Below are 17,012 nucleotides of genomic sequence, written 5' to 3'. Positions count from 1 at the left end.
ATGCAGACAAACAGGCTGGGTTTACCTGAATTTCCTTTTTCCTGATCACAGGAGAAACCAACGTCAGCAGGTCACTCTAGCAGACTGTGCCCAAGAATCTCTGTCTCTGTGCTTCCCTTCAGTCACACACTCAACTCTTGCAGGCTTGCTTCCTTCAACAGACAGCTTCCAATCGGTCTCTCTTTAGCCCCCTGGCATTTTATAGATTCATAGATTCATAGACTCTAGGACTGGAAGGGACCTCGAGAGGTCATCGAGTCCAGTCCCCTGCCCTCATGGCAGGACCAAATACTGTCTAGACCATCCCTGATAGACATTTATCTAACCTACTCTTAAATATCTCCAGAGATGCAGATTCCACAACCTCCCTAGGCAATTTATTCCAGTGTTTAACTACCCTGACAGTTAGGAACTTTTTCCTAATGTCCAGCCTAAATCTCCCTTGCTGCAGTTTAAGCCCATTGCTTCTTGTTCTATCATTAGAGGCTAAGGTGAACAAGTTTTCTCCCTCCTCCTGATGACACCCTTTTAGATACCTGAAAACTGCTATCATGTCTTCTCTTTTCCAAACTAAATAAACCCAATTCTTTCAGCCTTCCTTCATAGGTCATGTTCTCAAGACCTTTAATCATTCTTGTTGCTCTTCTCTGGACCCTCTCCAATTTCTCCACATCTTTCTTGAAATGCGGTGCCCAGAACTGGACACAATACTCCAGTTGAGGCCTAACCAGCGCAGAGTAGAGCGGAAGAATGACTTCTCGTGTCTTGTTTACAACACACCTGTTAATGCATCCCAGAATCACGTTTGCTTTTTTTGCAACAGCACCACACTGTTGACTCATATATAGCTTGTGGTCCACTATGACCCCTAGATCTCTTTCTGCCATACTCCTTCCTAGACATTTTTTGGTTTTAGTTTTTAAATAGCTCTGAATAATGTATATTGAGTTAGTGATGCCATGCTCAATCAGCTATATCCTGTGATAGGTTGCTTTTGCATGCAAAGTGACCAATCAGGTAGGTTTGGACATAAAGACATCCCTTTTGATTTTGTTTGGGATACAAGGAATGAAAAGAAGTACAATAAAATCTGGGAGTTCTTCTTTCTGTGACTATAATCCACCAAAAATTGATTGCAAAACCACAATCTCTTGGAGCAGTCTAGTGTCAGGCTATTCGACATTAACTATCTCAACTTCTAGAAATTAGTCACTCTGCAGTTTGGCAAAACAGTGCACTGTGACCCTTTACACAGTATATGTCTGGAATATAAATCTAGTCTCTAACCAGGACATCACAGAGACCTAAGCCTTGAAATTTGTTTTGAAACCAGAGAGAATTCTCATTGCCCTAGGTGAGCTGATGGCTGTAGATAATAAGCGTATTCTGGAGGATTTATCCTTTGGGTGGATGATGAAACTGCAGGAGCCTCTTCTCAATTCCCCTTCTACAAGTTTTTTTTTTTTCCTCTGAAAAGTTTACCCCTGTACGTACTATGCAAGAGAAGTCACCAGCAGGTGTTAATTGTTTTTAGAGCTATGAAAATATTACTCTTTTTGTAACTACAGACTTATGGACACACTGTAACATTATAGTCTTTTCTGTGATTAACAAAACAACTTGGTAGGCGAGTTCACAAGAATAATTGTGCTTCTTTAGGAAGCATTTGACAGCAAGTGCATGGGAAATGACTTTTCAGAAATATATCTGAATGAGTCTCATAAGTGACATCAGGGCTTAAAGACATAAAGACCCAATTTTTTCTTATGTGAGTTAATAAGACTGATTCATATAGGTATGGAGTTGCCTGTGGGGGAAATCTGGTTGGGGTTAATTCCCATGTTTTACTATTGTCCTTGGTGATCTTGGTTTGCCACCAAGAGCTCTGGCTACATTAAGCTTTTGCCTCAATTGAAGGGAGGCGTGCTTCCCTTCCTGCTTCCTTTTTGATTGTCAAATATGATTTAAGTGACTTTTAATTAAATCTCTTTTTAAAAGATATTAATGACACTAATATCTTAGTAATTTAATATTGAGATATTTTTGTATTACATTAGCTTTTATCCAACATCAGAAAATTACCAGTGAGGTCAGCTGCTGAAATTTAGATTTGAAAGTTCTTTTATACTGAACTATGTAAGTAAACAAAACAGTTTTGTTTTGTCAAGAACTCAAATGTATAACTACTGGTACAAATATTTGATGTAAGAACATGATCTCTTTTGCAAATATAGCCTTGTAAATGTCAGAGGCAAATGATATTAAATACAAATTTAATGCCTATTCAACGACTTCTACAATTCCTAAACAAAGCCAGGCCAAATGGTGGCCTTAACTTTTAGCTCTTGTTCATTTGTTAACAAATAAGTTGCTTCTCTGAAGTTGCAGATGGCTCTAGACACAGTGGAGGAAATGTTGGGAGACTGTCAAGGAACAGAGGCATCACCAGTGGATCTATGGTTACATAGATCTGCTGGCCACTGCCCTTGAGGAGGGCTATAGGACGAAGATTGGAGTAGCTTTGCTTTCTTTAGATAGACTTATAGTAGTATCCCCATGGAACACTACTGAGACAAGTTTGGCAACTCGGGCTTGGAACAGAGGGAGGATTTAACCCTTTATGTTGTCACATACATTATGCCAGACTCTCTCCTGCATCTAACATACACACAGGATTGGGGTGAGGAGGGAGAAGAGGTAGACATTGGGGGGCAGGAAATCCAAAGTAATCTACCTTTCTGTTTTTCTCCTTCAGTGTATCAAGACTTATTTTTGTGAGACATCTGGGCGGTGTTCTAGCTGTGGCTAACATCAGAGGAGGTGGTGAATATGGAGAGACCTGGCACAAAGGTAAAGCGTTCTAAGTACAAGAACAAATAGTGGTTTTAGCAGTGATACTGGCAAAGGCTGTGTCTACATTGCACAGTTAACCCATCTTATTGGCTCCTCGGTTTAGCCTCATCTGGGTGTGAGTGTCCCTATAGCAAAGCCATTCTTGTGTTACTATGTCCTCAAAGTCTGTGCACCTGTCCACGTGTGCCTGGGGTCATATCCCTTGGTTCTTTGTGCAAGGATGCTCTAGGATTCTTTTCCAGTCGATTGTGTCAAGTTGTGAGAGAACTTGTCTGCCCTTCAAGGGAGAATGTGGGAGGGCACTTGAGTGATGAGCCTGTCCTCACTACAAAGTGAGCAGCTTGGAGAGCCCATGTTCTAACCCACATTGCCGTCTGGATAAGCTAGCATGGGCTTAAAGCACTTCCAAACCTAGGTCACAGGCTTTTCTGTATGGATGGGAGCAAGCTTGAGGCTAAAACTCTGATAAGAGCCCAGATTAACTATGCATAGTGGACATACCCAAAAATTGTCTGCCTTTCTTCTCTCACTCTTTTTATGTACCCAGATAGTTATGAAAGTCAGAATTGTCGTCAAACTTATTTATTGCACCTGTAGCTCCCTTATACTATTTGATCTTTGCAGTTAGATTGTTTTGCTTGTTGCATCCCAGTTAAAAATATTTTACAACATAGTGTAAAAATTTATTTTACAACACACTGTGTAAGTTTTCTGAGGAAATTATTAGCATTTTTACAAAACAAGATCAACTTTCTGGATTCAATGCAAATATTTGTGAATACTACTTTTTATCTCGAATCTCCTTTCCAAATGTATCCAACTGTACCAATATTTGCATACTATTTCTGTTGTTAACCTATGGTAAGGTGATTTTGATCAGTATTGCTCTTTCATCTCTTTCTGCTGTAACACCTGTCCGGGACATTTCCATGTAATTGACTTAAAGATGTAATGGTTTCATAAAAAGAAATAGCATATGCTCAGGCATGCATAATGTCATTGCTAAAGACAAAGTATCCTTCAGTAATTTGAATTTGGCCATTGGTTTTTAATGAGGTTTTATCTTGCTATGAAAATACTTCTTTAGTCCCTCTATTTCCTATTTAATTTAATTTCAGCTCAAGTCTGTTATCTCAATTGCATAATTAGGTCTGTATCTGTTCTTTGTTAATTTCAGAGACAGCTAGTACAGATGTCTATTTGAGTAGCTTTAACTTCATGAATAGGGTCCTGACCTTAGACCAGACCAGAATTATTCAGTATTCTGAGTAAAGCACAGGATGTCTCTTAAACTTCTATTTCTCCTCCACTGTTGCAGTTTTGGGAGTTAATTAATATAAAAGTATCCAATGTTCCCAGAACACCTCTTGTGTGGTCTTTGTGTTGAATGAATTGTGTTTTCTGCATTTTTAAGAAGTTTTTCATTTTAAGAAGTTACACAGTTCTGCAGAGGGATCTGTACAGCTGTAAAGTCTGCCCATGAGAATCCCTTTACAAGATTGAACATAGCCTTTGGTATAAGGGTACCAGCACTTAACTCTCAATTCCCACCTAATTACAATTCCTAATTAGTATTTAATTATCCAAGACAGGACCGTCCAGGTCAGGTAGGGGTGGTATGCATTTGCAAAGCTTTATGCAGCCTTTGATCAGGAGCCATTTATAGCCTCATATCAGATGAGCTTCTTAAATGGGAAAATGTAAATTGGAGTTTTGGTCAGTTGTGAATCCTTCTGTGAATATCATAGTTTGGCAATTATTTATTTTATATAAAAAGGTTGCAGAGCAAGACTGCCTCCCATATGGGTTTTGATATTAGAATTAGAATATATCTTGCATACAAAATTCTATGTTCCCCAATTTTTAAAAAATTGTACATTTATTTCCCCTTATTATGAGCCTTCTTAAAATTTTGTCTAAAAAGACTACAGTAGCTTCACTATAGTAGATTAATAAGAGGACAGTAGCTTTTCAAAATTTGAGCTGTAATGAAATGCTAAATTAAAATCTGACTCTGAAGTCACATTTCTATCATAGCTGTATGCCATCAGATTTGAAAACAAATAATAATAATGAAACCTAGTAAATTACCAGTTATGTATCTGATGTCCAGCAAACATTAGTGATAGCTTATTTTTTACAGCAGTAAGTTTGAAGTTTTATCTTCTTAAAAGATCATAAGTGAGCTTAATTCTGTTAAGTTCCATTAAGACATACCTCAAGTGGAACTGTGTGTGGTCATTTTGTGTAAAATTGGCAATGCAAAGCTTTTAGCTGGAATCTCAGTAGTCAGGAGCATTACCTGTTTGATCCTCAGCATAGATATGTATTATTCAAGATTTTTGAGAGTATTAGAGTCATTGGCAGAACCATCTTTTAATTTTTGTGTTGGAAGAGTTTTTCGTTTTCCTTGGTCTTTCTCAGCTGCATCAGTTATTAAAATATTCATGAAGCTGGAATTCATCCTAAGCATTTCCGCATACACCTCTTTCTGAATAGGTGCTGTCAAATGCATTTTATAGAACTAACTGTTTTGTTTTCCTTGTGTGGTAGGTGGTATCTTAGCGAACAAACAAAATTGCTTTGATGACTTCCAGTGTGCAGCGGAATATCTTATCAAAGAGGGATATACATCTCCAAAGAAGCTGACTACTAATGGAGGTTCAAATGGGGGTCTCTTAGTGGGTAAGAACTATTTATGTATTTACTGTTATGTGGATGCTAGCACGCGAATGGTTTTTCATAAGCTAAGCACAGGGAAAAACTTATAAGAGCCCTTGGGTGTAAAAATTGGTGGCATGTCACTGTGTTAATACAGATAAAGTAATTCAATTCCACTTCAGTCTCTGGTGCCATGGGACGTTGGCATTCTGTATCCTTTGGAAAATGCCCACTGTTAAAAGCCACGTGTTCAATTGCTGCCCATAGTCAAATGCATGTTCTTCATGTGTGTTGGAACCTGCCCTGCACAGAATGTGCAACACAAACTAAGCTAGTGGAGAAACCAGGGGAGATGTTCACAAACAAATATTCTTTTTTTATTTTTTCTTCTTTTTTTTAAGTCTAGTTGTTAATGACCTTTTTAATTAAAAATAAATTTGGGAAACTTCATTCAGATTCACTAGCAGTTCTCCGTGGTAGTAGCCACAGATGGGTCAGTTCACCACTGGATCTGCATAGTTTACCCCAAATCCTCATAGTTAGCCATGCACCTAAACCCACATTCTGCAAGCCCATGGAGACAATTACTGCAAAGTTTCCTCTGCCTTTCTGTGGTCTGTTGTACACACACACATATCATGGCTGCATTTAATTACTTTGTGCACAGATGAATAACTGCAACATTTGACCCTATATTCCTTGTAATGAGTTGAAAAGATGACAAAAAACAAATGTCTCTGACAAAAATACATAAAAGAAAAATTAAGTATAAATAGTGGGCAAATTTTGATTCTAAATCTAACACACCGTTTATAAGTACACCTTATTAGTGTATAATTCTCTAACTCATCTTTACTCAGAACAATTTGATCTTAAATATAGAAAGTCCATCTCAAAGAAAAAATTCTCACATAGCCAATTTGTCCCTAAATAAATCCCTACTCTGCACTCATCCTCGGTATCAGAGGAAACAAAGGGAAAGGACTTTTTACCCTCACCTTAAATGGGAATACAATGACAAAGGAATAGTTGGGGCAGGGGAGAGAGAGGATAACTTTGGAAGTAGCATGTTGCAGTTTGACAGCCTAAGGCTACTGAAATAAAAACACACAATGATTTAAAGATTTTTTTTTTTAACAGAATTAATGTTTAGGTTTCAGCAACAGTAAAATTAGACTTTTACGTTCAACTTACACAATATCTTCTAGCAAAAAGAAAGTATTGCAAATGAGAGCATAAATAGAAAGGGATATTCATGGCAAAGAGCTGTTGGGCATTGATCTCTCTGCAGTTCAAGCACAAAAAAGTCCATTTTACAGGTGCATTGAGCTCCTAATTGAGAGCTCAGTTTAACATGTAACTGGCCATCCACCTTTTCTGGTTTTTATTTGAATTTGGTGGTTTAACTGCTTATGAAAATATTACTTTGTTTCATGCCTGACTGAACCTTAATGAGCATTTAAACTATATTCTACCAAAATAGAGCTTTAAAGGCCTATAATCAGAGTTCTCCAGTTTGATTTCTTTGATGCATAAGGAACAAGAAGGGTTTTTCCTCTCCTTCAGCAGAATCAAACTGCTATGTTTTTGTTGCTCCTTTACTTTAAAATTCTTACCTGTGCTCTTTCTTCAAAGGAGAACTGAATTTTTTCTCTTGTTACCCAAAGGATTTCAAAATAGCTATTCATGTCCTTGTACAACAGCTATCGTGTGCTACTAATAGCTCAGATGCAAGGGCCCAATGCCATATTTCCTCAGTTTGCTTTCACTGAAGAAAAAATTGTTGGCGTCCCTCCAGAATAGTGTGTTCTCTTTTAGTCTAATTACTAAGAGGTGACTCTGAATAGGCTGAAGCCTTAGCTTCTGGCTCATTCAACTGCAAAACAAGATTTCCTTGTCCTGCACGATGGAATCATAGTGTGAGGCAAAGGCTTAATTGGCAGCACAGCTGTGGACTAAAAAGACCTCTTCAGACAAGGAGGATCCCTGTACTGTACTGTTTGACCTCTTGTACTAGCTTTAATAAACAGTTACGGGATTTTGTGGTCTTTGGCATCTGTACTTGCAATTCAGGAATTTGTTAGCGAAACACTCTTAAGGTTTTGCGGAAAGGGAAAAGCCTGTCGAGAAAGCTGTAGTGTCAGAAACCAGTGTGCTTTAGCTGTAGTGATTAGTCATGTGCATTCCTTAAAGTGGGGCAGCCGTTATTCTTTAAAAATGCCCTATAGTAACAGGCAGATTGGAAGCATAAGGAAACAAAATGCAAACATTCTATAAAAAATGAGCTCCTCCCTCTGTGATTACAACTGAGGCCATCTTTGCACTCTGGGGACAATTGCATCATAGCTACAGTGCCAGCATAACCCTGTTGTTCAGGGGTCGGCAGCCTTTCAGAAGTGGTGTGCCGAGTCTTCATTTAGTCACTCAAATTTAAGGTTTTGTGTGCCAGTAATACACTTTAACCTTTTTAGAAGGTCTCTTTCTGTAAATCTATAATATATAATTAAACTATTGTATGTAAAGTAAATAAGGTTTTTTAAATGTTTAAGAAGCTTCATTTAAAATTACATTAAAATGCAGAGCCCCCCGGACTGGTGGCCAGGACCTGGGCAGTGTGAGTGCCACTGAAAATCAGCTCGTGTACCATAGGTTGCCTACCCCTGCTGTAGGCAAGTGCAGCCTAAGGCAAGGGAAGGTTTTTTTTCCTACTGCTGTGGGAATGCCACCTCCCCAAGTGATAGTAGCTAGGTCAACAGAAGCATTTGTCCATCGGCCTAGGTGCATCTCCATGAGGGGTTAGGTCGGCATAGCTACAACACTCAGGGATGTGGATTTTTCACACATCTGAGCGCTATAGCTATATCAGCCTAAAGTTCAAGTATAGACCAGGTGTAAGTCAGAAATGATTATTTATCAGAGTTCTTTGGCTTGCATATAGCTGAAAAATGAAGGAACTTCTGTGTTCATGTTGCAATAAAGGAGCTTTATGGTGCCGTTTCACCCATGGAGAGCAATAAACACAGATGTGTGCTTTCAGTTTCTTTTTCCTGATAGTGATATCAGAACACTGGAGAGTGCCAAGCTGTAATTCATCAAACCAAGATCTTTACTTATGTTACTGATTACACTGTTGATTGTTTCAAGTGAATTTCTTGTTTGAATCCAGTTTGTTTGTCAGTAATTACACTCTTGGGCTGGAATTTACAAAAGAGCAACTTTACAGGTGACCAACTCTATTTCAGTGGTGTGTGGGCACCTAACTCCCTTAGACAGTTTTTAAAACCCCATTCTTTGTTTACACTGTTCATTTGCCTCAGTTTGAACAATGAGAATTAGTGAATTCACTTACACATGTGTTTTTAAGGCAGTTTCCCTTGACATTCTTTGCACCTAAACCAAAACCCGTTGAAGCCAGTGGAAGTCTTCCCTTCAGTGGCTATTGTCAGGCATTTTTAGTCAGTGGTTGTGTTTCAAGCACTGCATGGGGGTATTTATTTTTTAAAACAATTGTTTTAACTGGATTTTTCCCAAATGTGTAAAATTCCCATCCTTAAGTTTTACAAAAGCTGACACTACAAAATTTAACATTGAGTTAAATTTATGTTGACCGTACCTTTTATTACTGCCCTTGAATTCTCCTTTAGACTTCAGTGTTAATAGAATTGTCTTGCTGTTTTTAAGCTGCTTGTGCTAATCAACGCCCTGACCTGTTTGGTTGTGTGATTGCTCAAGTTGGAGTAATGGACATGCTTAAGTTCCACAAATACACCATTGGTCACGCCTGGACAACTGATTATGGCTGCTCTGATTATAAAGAACAATTTAAATGGCTCATCAAGTAAGTGTCTTTTGGTGTTTTTAATGAACTGACTGGTGTGAATGTTATATTGTGCTGTAGCTGACTGGTAATTACTGAGTGAAATCTGACTATTTTAAATGGCAGTTGGCAGTCAACAATAACTAAGTATTGTACAAATTAATTTCTCCCTCACCCATGTGAACTGAGTAATGCTATGGATCAAAATGAGTTTATTAAATGAAAGAGACAAAGTAGGTGAGATAATACGTTTTATTGGCCAACTTCTATTGGTGGAAGGGAGAAGCGTTTGAGCTTCACAGAGTTCTCCTTCAGATCTGGGGACAGTACCCAGAGTATCCAAACTAAATACAAGGTGGAACAGACTGTTAAGCATAAGGAGTTCACACATGCTATAAGAGATCACTTAAAATGAAGTAGGCAGTTAACACTTAGTTGTACGACAACAGAGGGTTAGCAAGCAGTAGGATGTGTTACAAATTGTGGTAATGAGCCGTAAAACCACTGTGTCTGTTAAGTCCTTGATTTTTAGTGTCCAGCAAAGTTATGAATTTGAGGGTATGTCCACAGGGTTTGAACTCGCACTCAAACCTACCACCCCCCCTCTGCCTGTGTACAAATCGCACTAACCCAGGGCTTGAACCTAGGATCCCCAGACCCCATAAGGGTGGAGAGTCTGAGTGTAAGTCAAACTGGGACCAAGGGTTCAAACCCTGTTGCTTTCCAATGTAGATGTAGTCCCACTGGATTTGTGTTCTGGGAGTCCACCAAAGTAGACCACAATCCCACAGGCTGACTTTCTATGTCCTCTGGACAATCAAGTTTGGTGGACAATCAAGTTTTCCCACACTGCACCATGAACAAAACGCTAGAGCCAGCCACATTTTGGGAGAGTGCTAGGAAGTCTGGGATATGGATGGTTGGACTTGGCCCCACATAATGCAGTGCAGACACTGCAGTCCCTGGTTGGGAGCCACAGTTCAAAAATTTCTAACTTGGTATTTCAAATGAGTATAGATGCTCAAGCCTTAGGTTAACAAACCCAGGTCTGCTATCTAATGTTCTACTAACCTTGGGCTTATATTGCAGTGTAGACTTACCCTAAGAATATGTCCACACAGGGATAAAAACCCTATGTCATGGCCATGGCTGGCCTGAGTCAGCTGACTTGGGCTCAGGCTGCAGGGCTAAAAATTGCTGTGTAGATGTTCGGGCTTGGAGCCCTAACTCTGGGACCCGCCACCCTCACAGGATCTTAGAGCTTGGGCTTCTGCCCAAGTCCAAATGTCTACGCAGTAGTTTTTCAACCCCGGAGTCCAGGCACTGTGAGCCCAAGTGGGCTGACCCACGCTAGCCGTGGGTTTTTTATTCTAATGTAGGGGAATACGCTAAGTTCCCATGCTTGACTTTTTGAGGGTGTTTTGCCTATTTCCTTTGAGGACGAGGACTGAGAGATCAGATATGGAATGATTGCTTTGTGAAAAGTGTTCACCCATGGGTGATAGGATGTTTTTGTCTTTCATCATTTTTTCTGTATGAGTTCATTCCAGAGCTTAGTGATTGTCTGGTTTTACCCACATAGTTGTTATTGGTGCATTTAGTGCACTGGGTGAGGTAACACCACATATTGTAATAGACATGTGTAGGACCCAGGGATCTTGAAAGGTGTGTTGTGGGGGGTGTTGATCATCATAGTAGTGGAGATAAATCTGTAGGTTTTGCATCTGTTGTTCTGGCAGGGTCCGGTGCTGCTTTGAGTGGGTGTGTCCTGGTCTTTGGGGAGCTTCATTCTGATGATGAGCTGGGCAAGGTTAGGGGGGTGTTTGAAGACCAGAAGAGGGGATTTGTGAAAGATTTCTTTCGGTATTTGGTCCCCATCAAATGTGGATTGTAATTGTTTGATGTTTCCCCATGTGGGTTCTAGTGTAGAGTGGTAGGTGACGGGTGTGCAGTCAGTGGGGCAGGGGCCGGGATTCTGTATTGAAGCAGGTTCTCCTGGGGTATTTGGGTGGTCATGTCAGGGAACGGATCTACTTCTCTGGTGGAGTGTCCTTGTTTAGTGAAGGCTGTGTTAAGATGTGTAGCCCAGACTTTCTTTTCAGAGAAAATTCTGGTATCTGAGTGCCTGGCTGTAGATAACAGCTTTCTTGGTGTGTCCAGGGTGGTTGCTAGATCTGTGGAGGTGAGTGTGGCTGTGGAGGTCAGTGTGGGGATCCGTGAGTTTCTTGTATATAATCCCTTGCTGAAACTGATAGTGATGTCCAGGAAGTTGATAAATATACTGGACACTGAAAGTTCAAAATTAACTTTTAAGTCACTTTTATAAAAAAGTGTATTTGTACCTTTCTGCTTTTTGGAAAAATTCTGTGAAGCTAATGGGACATATTTTCAAAGGTTACATACCATGCAAGGTTGGCTTTTTTAAGTAATGACTACTTTTTCTGGTAGGCTGTCCGAACAGGGCACTCAGCCCAACAGCTAAACAAAGAGTGTTTTTAATTATATGGGAGAGCAGATTGCTTTTCTAAGTTATATTTTGAATGTAGATAGGGTTTATTTGTGTAAATTGATTGTGAGTGGGTCACAAAAGGAAACTAATTCAGGTTTTAACTTCTTGCTCAGAAGCCTGAAAAGATTCTGTATTTTCACAGACCAGTTTTATTTTTGTTTTTGTTTTTTTTTAATGTGCTGCAAATTGATAATGGATAATAACAAGTCTGTTACAATATGTAACATAATTTTAAAAGTACTTCTGTAATACTTGCTCTCCTAATGCTGAATTTTCATTTCTTTAACAGTGAAGACTAAGAATGAGGATTTCTCACAAATGTTAAACTACTATGTAAGATTTAATACTAAATCTAGGTATTAGATACTAAAATAATAGTCCCTTTAGATGTAATGTCTAGATACTGAAATAATAGCCCCTTTAGATGTAACTTAGACAATCTAACTCTCATGTGTGAGCTAAAGCATTTATTTAAAATATCATAGAGTTCAAAAGAAAAGTAATGCAAAGTGAAAACACTTAATGATCTGTTAGGCCTAATGTAAATCATTTGCCCCTTGATTTCCATTTTATCAAGACAGTATAAATTTTCATATGGTGATATTAATGGCAAGGCATTTTTACAGTATTACAGTGCACGATAAAATTTGTTAATTGCCAAGTTCATATTTTGAATTTTGTCAGAGGGTTTTTCCCATAAAATGCATCTACTGTAGATATGTTTGTGTGCAATAAAACTTGTTTATATACTGTGAATTCAGATATGATGAAATTTGAAGTATAGAGAAGGAGAATGAGAATGTTAAAGTTGCTCGGGGGCAAGGGGGGCAAAATACACATAGTAAGAAGGTTCCTGTGTAGTCTGTTGTACATATGTCCATTGTAGGCCTCTCAAAATCAAAACAGGTGTTTTAGAAACCTTTTTATCTGATGTTAATCTGAAAAGTTAGTATTTTTTAAGAAAGACAAACTAGCTTAATCTGCTGTACCATCATATTATATCCAGAGCAATGAGTGCTTCCCTTTGGCTAATCAACTGTCAAACAACTGGTAATCTCTTACCAAAAAAAGCAAGATATTTGATAGTTTTGTGTAATTGTGCTTAGAAACTACCATCATGGGCATCCTAGAAATACCTTAAAACAAATATAATGCTCTTTATTGTCCAATATTTAACTTCTCAATACAAAATCTAGTTCTGTGACTCTATGAAAAAAAATTCCTTCTAGTAAGCTGTGTTAGGCGTTGCTAAACCCAGACAAAAATAAAGGAAATTTCAGATAACTTGTATGCCTCTTTTACTTACTTACTGAAGGAGTAATCTGAAGCTTGTTTAACTAATGTGAAATTAAAACAAAATTAAAGCACAAATACCAAATGAGCTCAGTTGGCCTCTGTATTTGTTATCAGTAAAAACAGGAAAAAATAAAAATACCATTTTGAAATAAGGAAGCTAACTCTTCTAAAAGTTTTCTTCTCTCTAAACAAAGTATGTGTTACAAAGGGGAGGTCCATATTACAGGCCAGTAAGCCTAACTTCAGTATCATGCAAACTGGTTGAAACTATAGTAAAGAACAGAATGATCAGACACATAGATGAACCTGATATATTGGGGAAAAGTCAACATGGCTTTTGTAAAGGAAAATCATGCCTCACTAATCTATTAGAATTCTTTGGGGGCGGGGGCTCAATAAACGTAGACAATGTCCTTGAACTTTCAGAAAGCCTTTGACAAGGTCTCTCACCGAAGGCTCTTAAAGCAAAGTAAGCTGTCATGGGCTAAGAGGGAACGTCCTCTCATGGATCAATAGCTGGTTGAAAGATAGGAAAGGTAGAAATAAAGTGTCATTTTTCACAGTGGAAAGAGGTAAACAACAGGGTCCCACAGGATCTGTACTAGGACCAGGGCTGTTTGACATATTTGTAAATGATCTGTAAAAAGGGGTAAGCAATGACACGGCATAGTTGGCAAACAATACAAAATTATGCCAGATAGGTCCAAAGCAGACTGTGATCTCACAAAACTGAGTCACTAGGTAACAAAATGTGTAGTTGTAGCCGTGTTGGTCCCAGGATATTAGAGAGAGGGGGTGGGTGAGGCAATATCTTTTATTGAACCAACTTCTGTTGGTGAGAGAGACAAGCTTTCACAGAGCTCGTAAGCTTGTCTCTCTCACCAACAGACGTTGGACCAATAAAAGATATTACCTCACCCACCAGAGGCAACAAAATGACAAATAAAATTCAATGTTGATAAATGCACAATAATACACATTGGAAAACATTCCCCCAACTATACATATAAAATGATGGGGTCTAAATTAGCTGTTACTACATAAGAAAAAGAACTTGAAGTCATTGTGAATAGTTCTCTGAAAAAATCTGCTCAGTGTTCAGGGGTAGTCCTAACAATGTTAGGAACCATTAGGAAAGGGATAGTTGATAAGACATAAAATATCATAATGCCACTATAGAAATCCCTGGTATGCTCACACCTTGAATACTGAATGCCGTTCTGGTTGCCTCGTCTCAAAAAAGTTTTATTAGAATTGGAAAAAGTACAGGGAACGGCAACAAAAATTATTATGGATATGGAACAGCTTTCCTATGAGGAGAAATTAAAAATACTGGGACTGTTCAGTTTGAAAAAGAGATGACTAAGGGGAGATGTGATAGAGGTCTATAAAATCATGAATGGTGTGGAGAAAGTAAATAAGGCAGTGTTGTCTACCCCTTCTCATGACACACAAGAGTTCACCCAATTAGTAGGCAGCAGGTTTAAAACAAACATAAGGACGTACTTCATACAATGTGCAGTCAACCTGTGAAACTCATTGCCATGGAATGTTGTGAGAAGGCCAAAAGTATAAAAGAATTAGATAAGTTCATGGAGAATAGGTCCATCAGTGGCTGTTAGGCAAGATGGTCAGGGACACAACCCCATGCTGTCAAGTATCAGAGGGTAGCCGTGTTAGTCTGGATCTGTAAAAGCAGCAAAGAATCCTGTGGCACCTTATAGACTAACAGACGTTTTGGAGCATGAGCTTTCGTGGGTGAATACCACGAAAGCCTTTGACAAGGTCTCTCACCGAAGGCTCTTAAAGCAAAGTAAGCTGTCATGGGCTAAGAGGGAACGTCCTCTCATGGATCAATAGCTGGTTGAAAGATAGGAAAGGTAGAAATAAAGACGTGCATCTGAGGAAGTGGGTATTCACCCACGAAAGCTCATGCTCCAAAACGTCTGTTAACCCCATGCTGTGTCTCTCCCTAAACATCTGACTGTTAGAAGCTGTGACTGGATGACAGGGATCACTCAATAAAGTGCCCTGTTGTGTTCACTCCCTCTGAAGCCTCTGGCACCAGCCACTGTTGGAAGACAGGATACTGAGCTAGATGGACCATAGGTCTGATCCAGTATGGCTGTTCTTATGTTCTTATATTATAATCCCCTGTGTTTTAGTATTGCTGTGATGTTAATTTCTAATATAAAAGGAGTCTGGAGAGAGTTTATGGTATGTTAGTGTTTAGGGCTATATGGTGCCCACTGGGAGTGAAACAAATTATTGGAAGCCAGGCCATCCCTTGCTCAGAGAATTACCCACGAAGGGGTTGGTTAAAGAGGCAGGAAAACTCCATCACATTCCCCTCCGTTTCCTGCACAGTGTCCCCTGAAGGCAAATGGAGGCTGAAAAGGGGTCCAAAGATTGGAGGGGCCCAGCCTTTTAACCTCATGTTCCCTGGAGATAACCATTCCCAGATCCATAAAGGCCAGGAGCCATCCCTATGGACAGGTCAGTTGCTTCTGCACAGTACTTGGCTGATTCCTAGCAGCAAAGCACCTGGAATGGATGTGGTGTGGATGCTCCAGCCTATTTCGTTTCCCTGTTTCACGAGTACTATTGCAGTTGCTGATGAGTCTGATGTCTGTCTAAAATGTTTGCATGTTTACTTCCAAAATGGACGGAGATTACTAAGGGCTTCTACAGGGCTGAGAGCCAGAATATTCAAATAGAGAGATAAGTGGTCGTTGTTCTACTTTAATAGCACACAAGTGATAGAGAATCACTACCTACATCACATAAAATTGATTTCATACAAATGGGGGACTGACTTTCTGAGTGCTGTCAGACACCACTCTGATGGCTTGAATATTAAATAGCCTTGTGTCCTCTTTTCAGGTACTCTCCACTTCATAATATCAAAATACCAGAAGAGGACGGAATCCAGTATCCCTCCACGTTACTTCTCACGGCAGACCATGATGATCGCGTGGTCCCTTTGCACTCACTGAAATTCATTGCTACCCTGCAGTACGTGGTGGGCCGAAGCCGTAAACAAACCAACCCACTTTTCATTCATGTTGATACCAAGTCTGGGCATGGAGCAGGAAAACCAACAGCTAAAGTTATAGAAGAAGTGTCTGATATGTTTGCCTTTATAGCACGATGCCTAAATCTTGATTGGATTGAATAGGTAGCGTACATATTACTGTCTCAATTAGAAATCAAGGGCTTTTACACTATTTGAAAACAACCAACCAGTTGGTGTAGTACTTACATTTAAGAACTGCAGTTTAATATTTTATTGATCCAATTTGCTGTGGAGTTCTGGTCTTTTAAGCTTCCTTCTTTTTAATATTTACTGGGGTTTCTTTTCTACTAGGTTCAGGTATATGTTTTAAATAGCACCTTTGAATAGGTAGCTGAATTGCTGGCACTGCTGTTGTGAAGATTTAGATTCCCGAGTTGGTGGTAGTTGAGCTTATTTCATATCAATCAATTTTAATGTATTTTGCACCTATAAACATAACCAATTCACCTGTAATTAAATGTAAGTACTGTTCCTGTACAAACACTTGGAGAATAATATCTGTTATTTAAGAATGTTATGGTTATTACAAAATCTTTTCAATTAAAATGCTGAAGTACAAATACGTTGGGTCATTTGAAGTCAAATATTGCTGTTAAAAAGCTTACGCTTCAGGTTGTTCATAACAATGTATTACAGTCCACCATACTTCTGTTGCTTAATTTAATCAGTTTGTTTTAGCTGTCCAATACTTCACCAGCGTAGTATCAGGTAATTTATTTCCACATATAATAGAAACTCAACCTGGAGAACTTGGATCATCTCTAGAATTTTGCTCTTTTCTTTTCAAGTTGCACACATAG

General features: G+C 39.0%; 1 protein-coding gene across 1 annotated transcript in view; it reads left to right on the top strand.

Annotated features, from left to right (window-relative positions):
- PREP (prolyl endopeptidase) overlaps positions 1-16,772 on the top strand; it is a 158,250-nt gene extending 141,478 nt beyond the window's left edge. Inside the window, exons 12-15 of the mRNA XM_030556022.1 lie at positions 2,756-2,850; positions 5,407-5,538; positions 9,196-9,352; positions 16,020-16,772. Of these exons, the coding sequence (XP_030411882.1) occupies positions 2,756-2,850; positions 5,407-5,538; positions 9,196-9,352; positions 16,020-16,314 (679 nt within the window). The 3' untranslated portion in view covers positions 16,315-16,772. The remainder of the gene's footprint in view (positions 1-2,755; positions 2,851-5,406; positions 5,539-9,195; positions 9,353-16,019) is intronic.
- Positions 16,773-17,012: the final 240 nt, after the last annotated feature.

Source organism: Gopherus evgoodei, chromosome 3, assembly GCF_007399415.2.
Source record: "Gopherus evgoodei ecotype Sinaloan lineage chromosome 3, rGopEvg1_v1.p, whole genome shotgun sequence".
Classification (NCBI taxonomy): Eukaryota; Metazoa; Chordata; order Testudines; family Testudinidae; genus Gopherus; species Gopherus evgoodei.
This window is presented reverse-complemented; position numbering and strand designations above follow the sequence as displayed.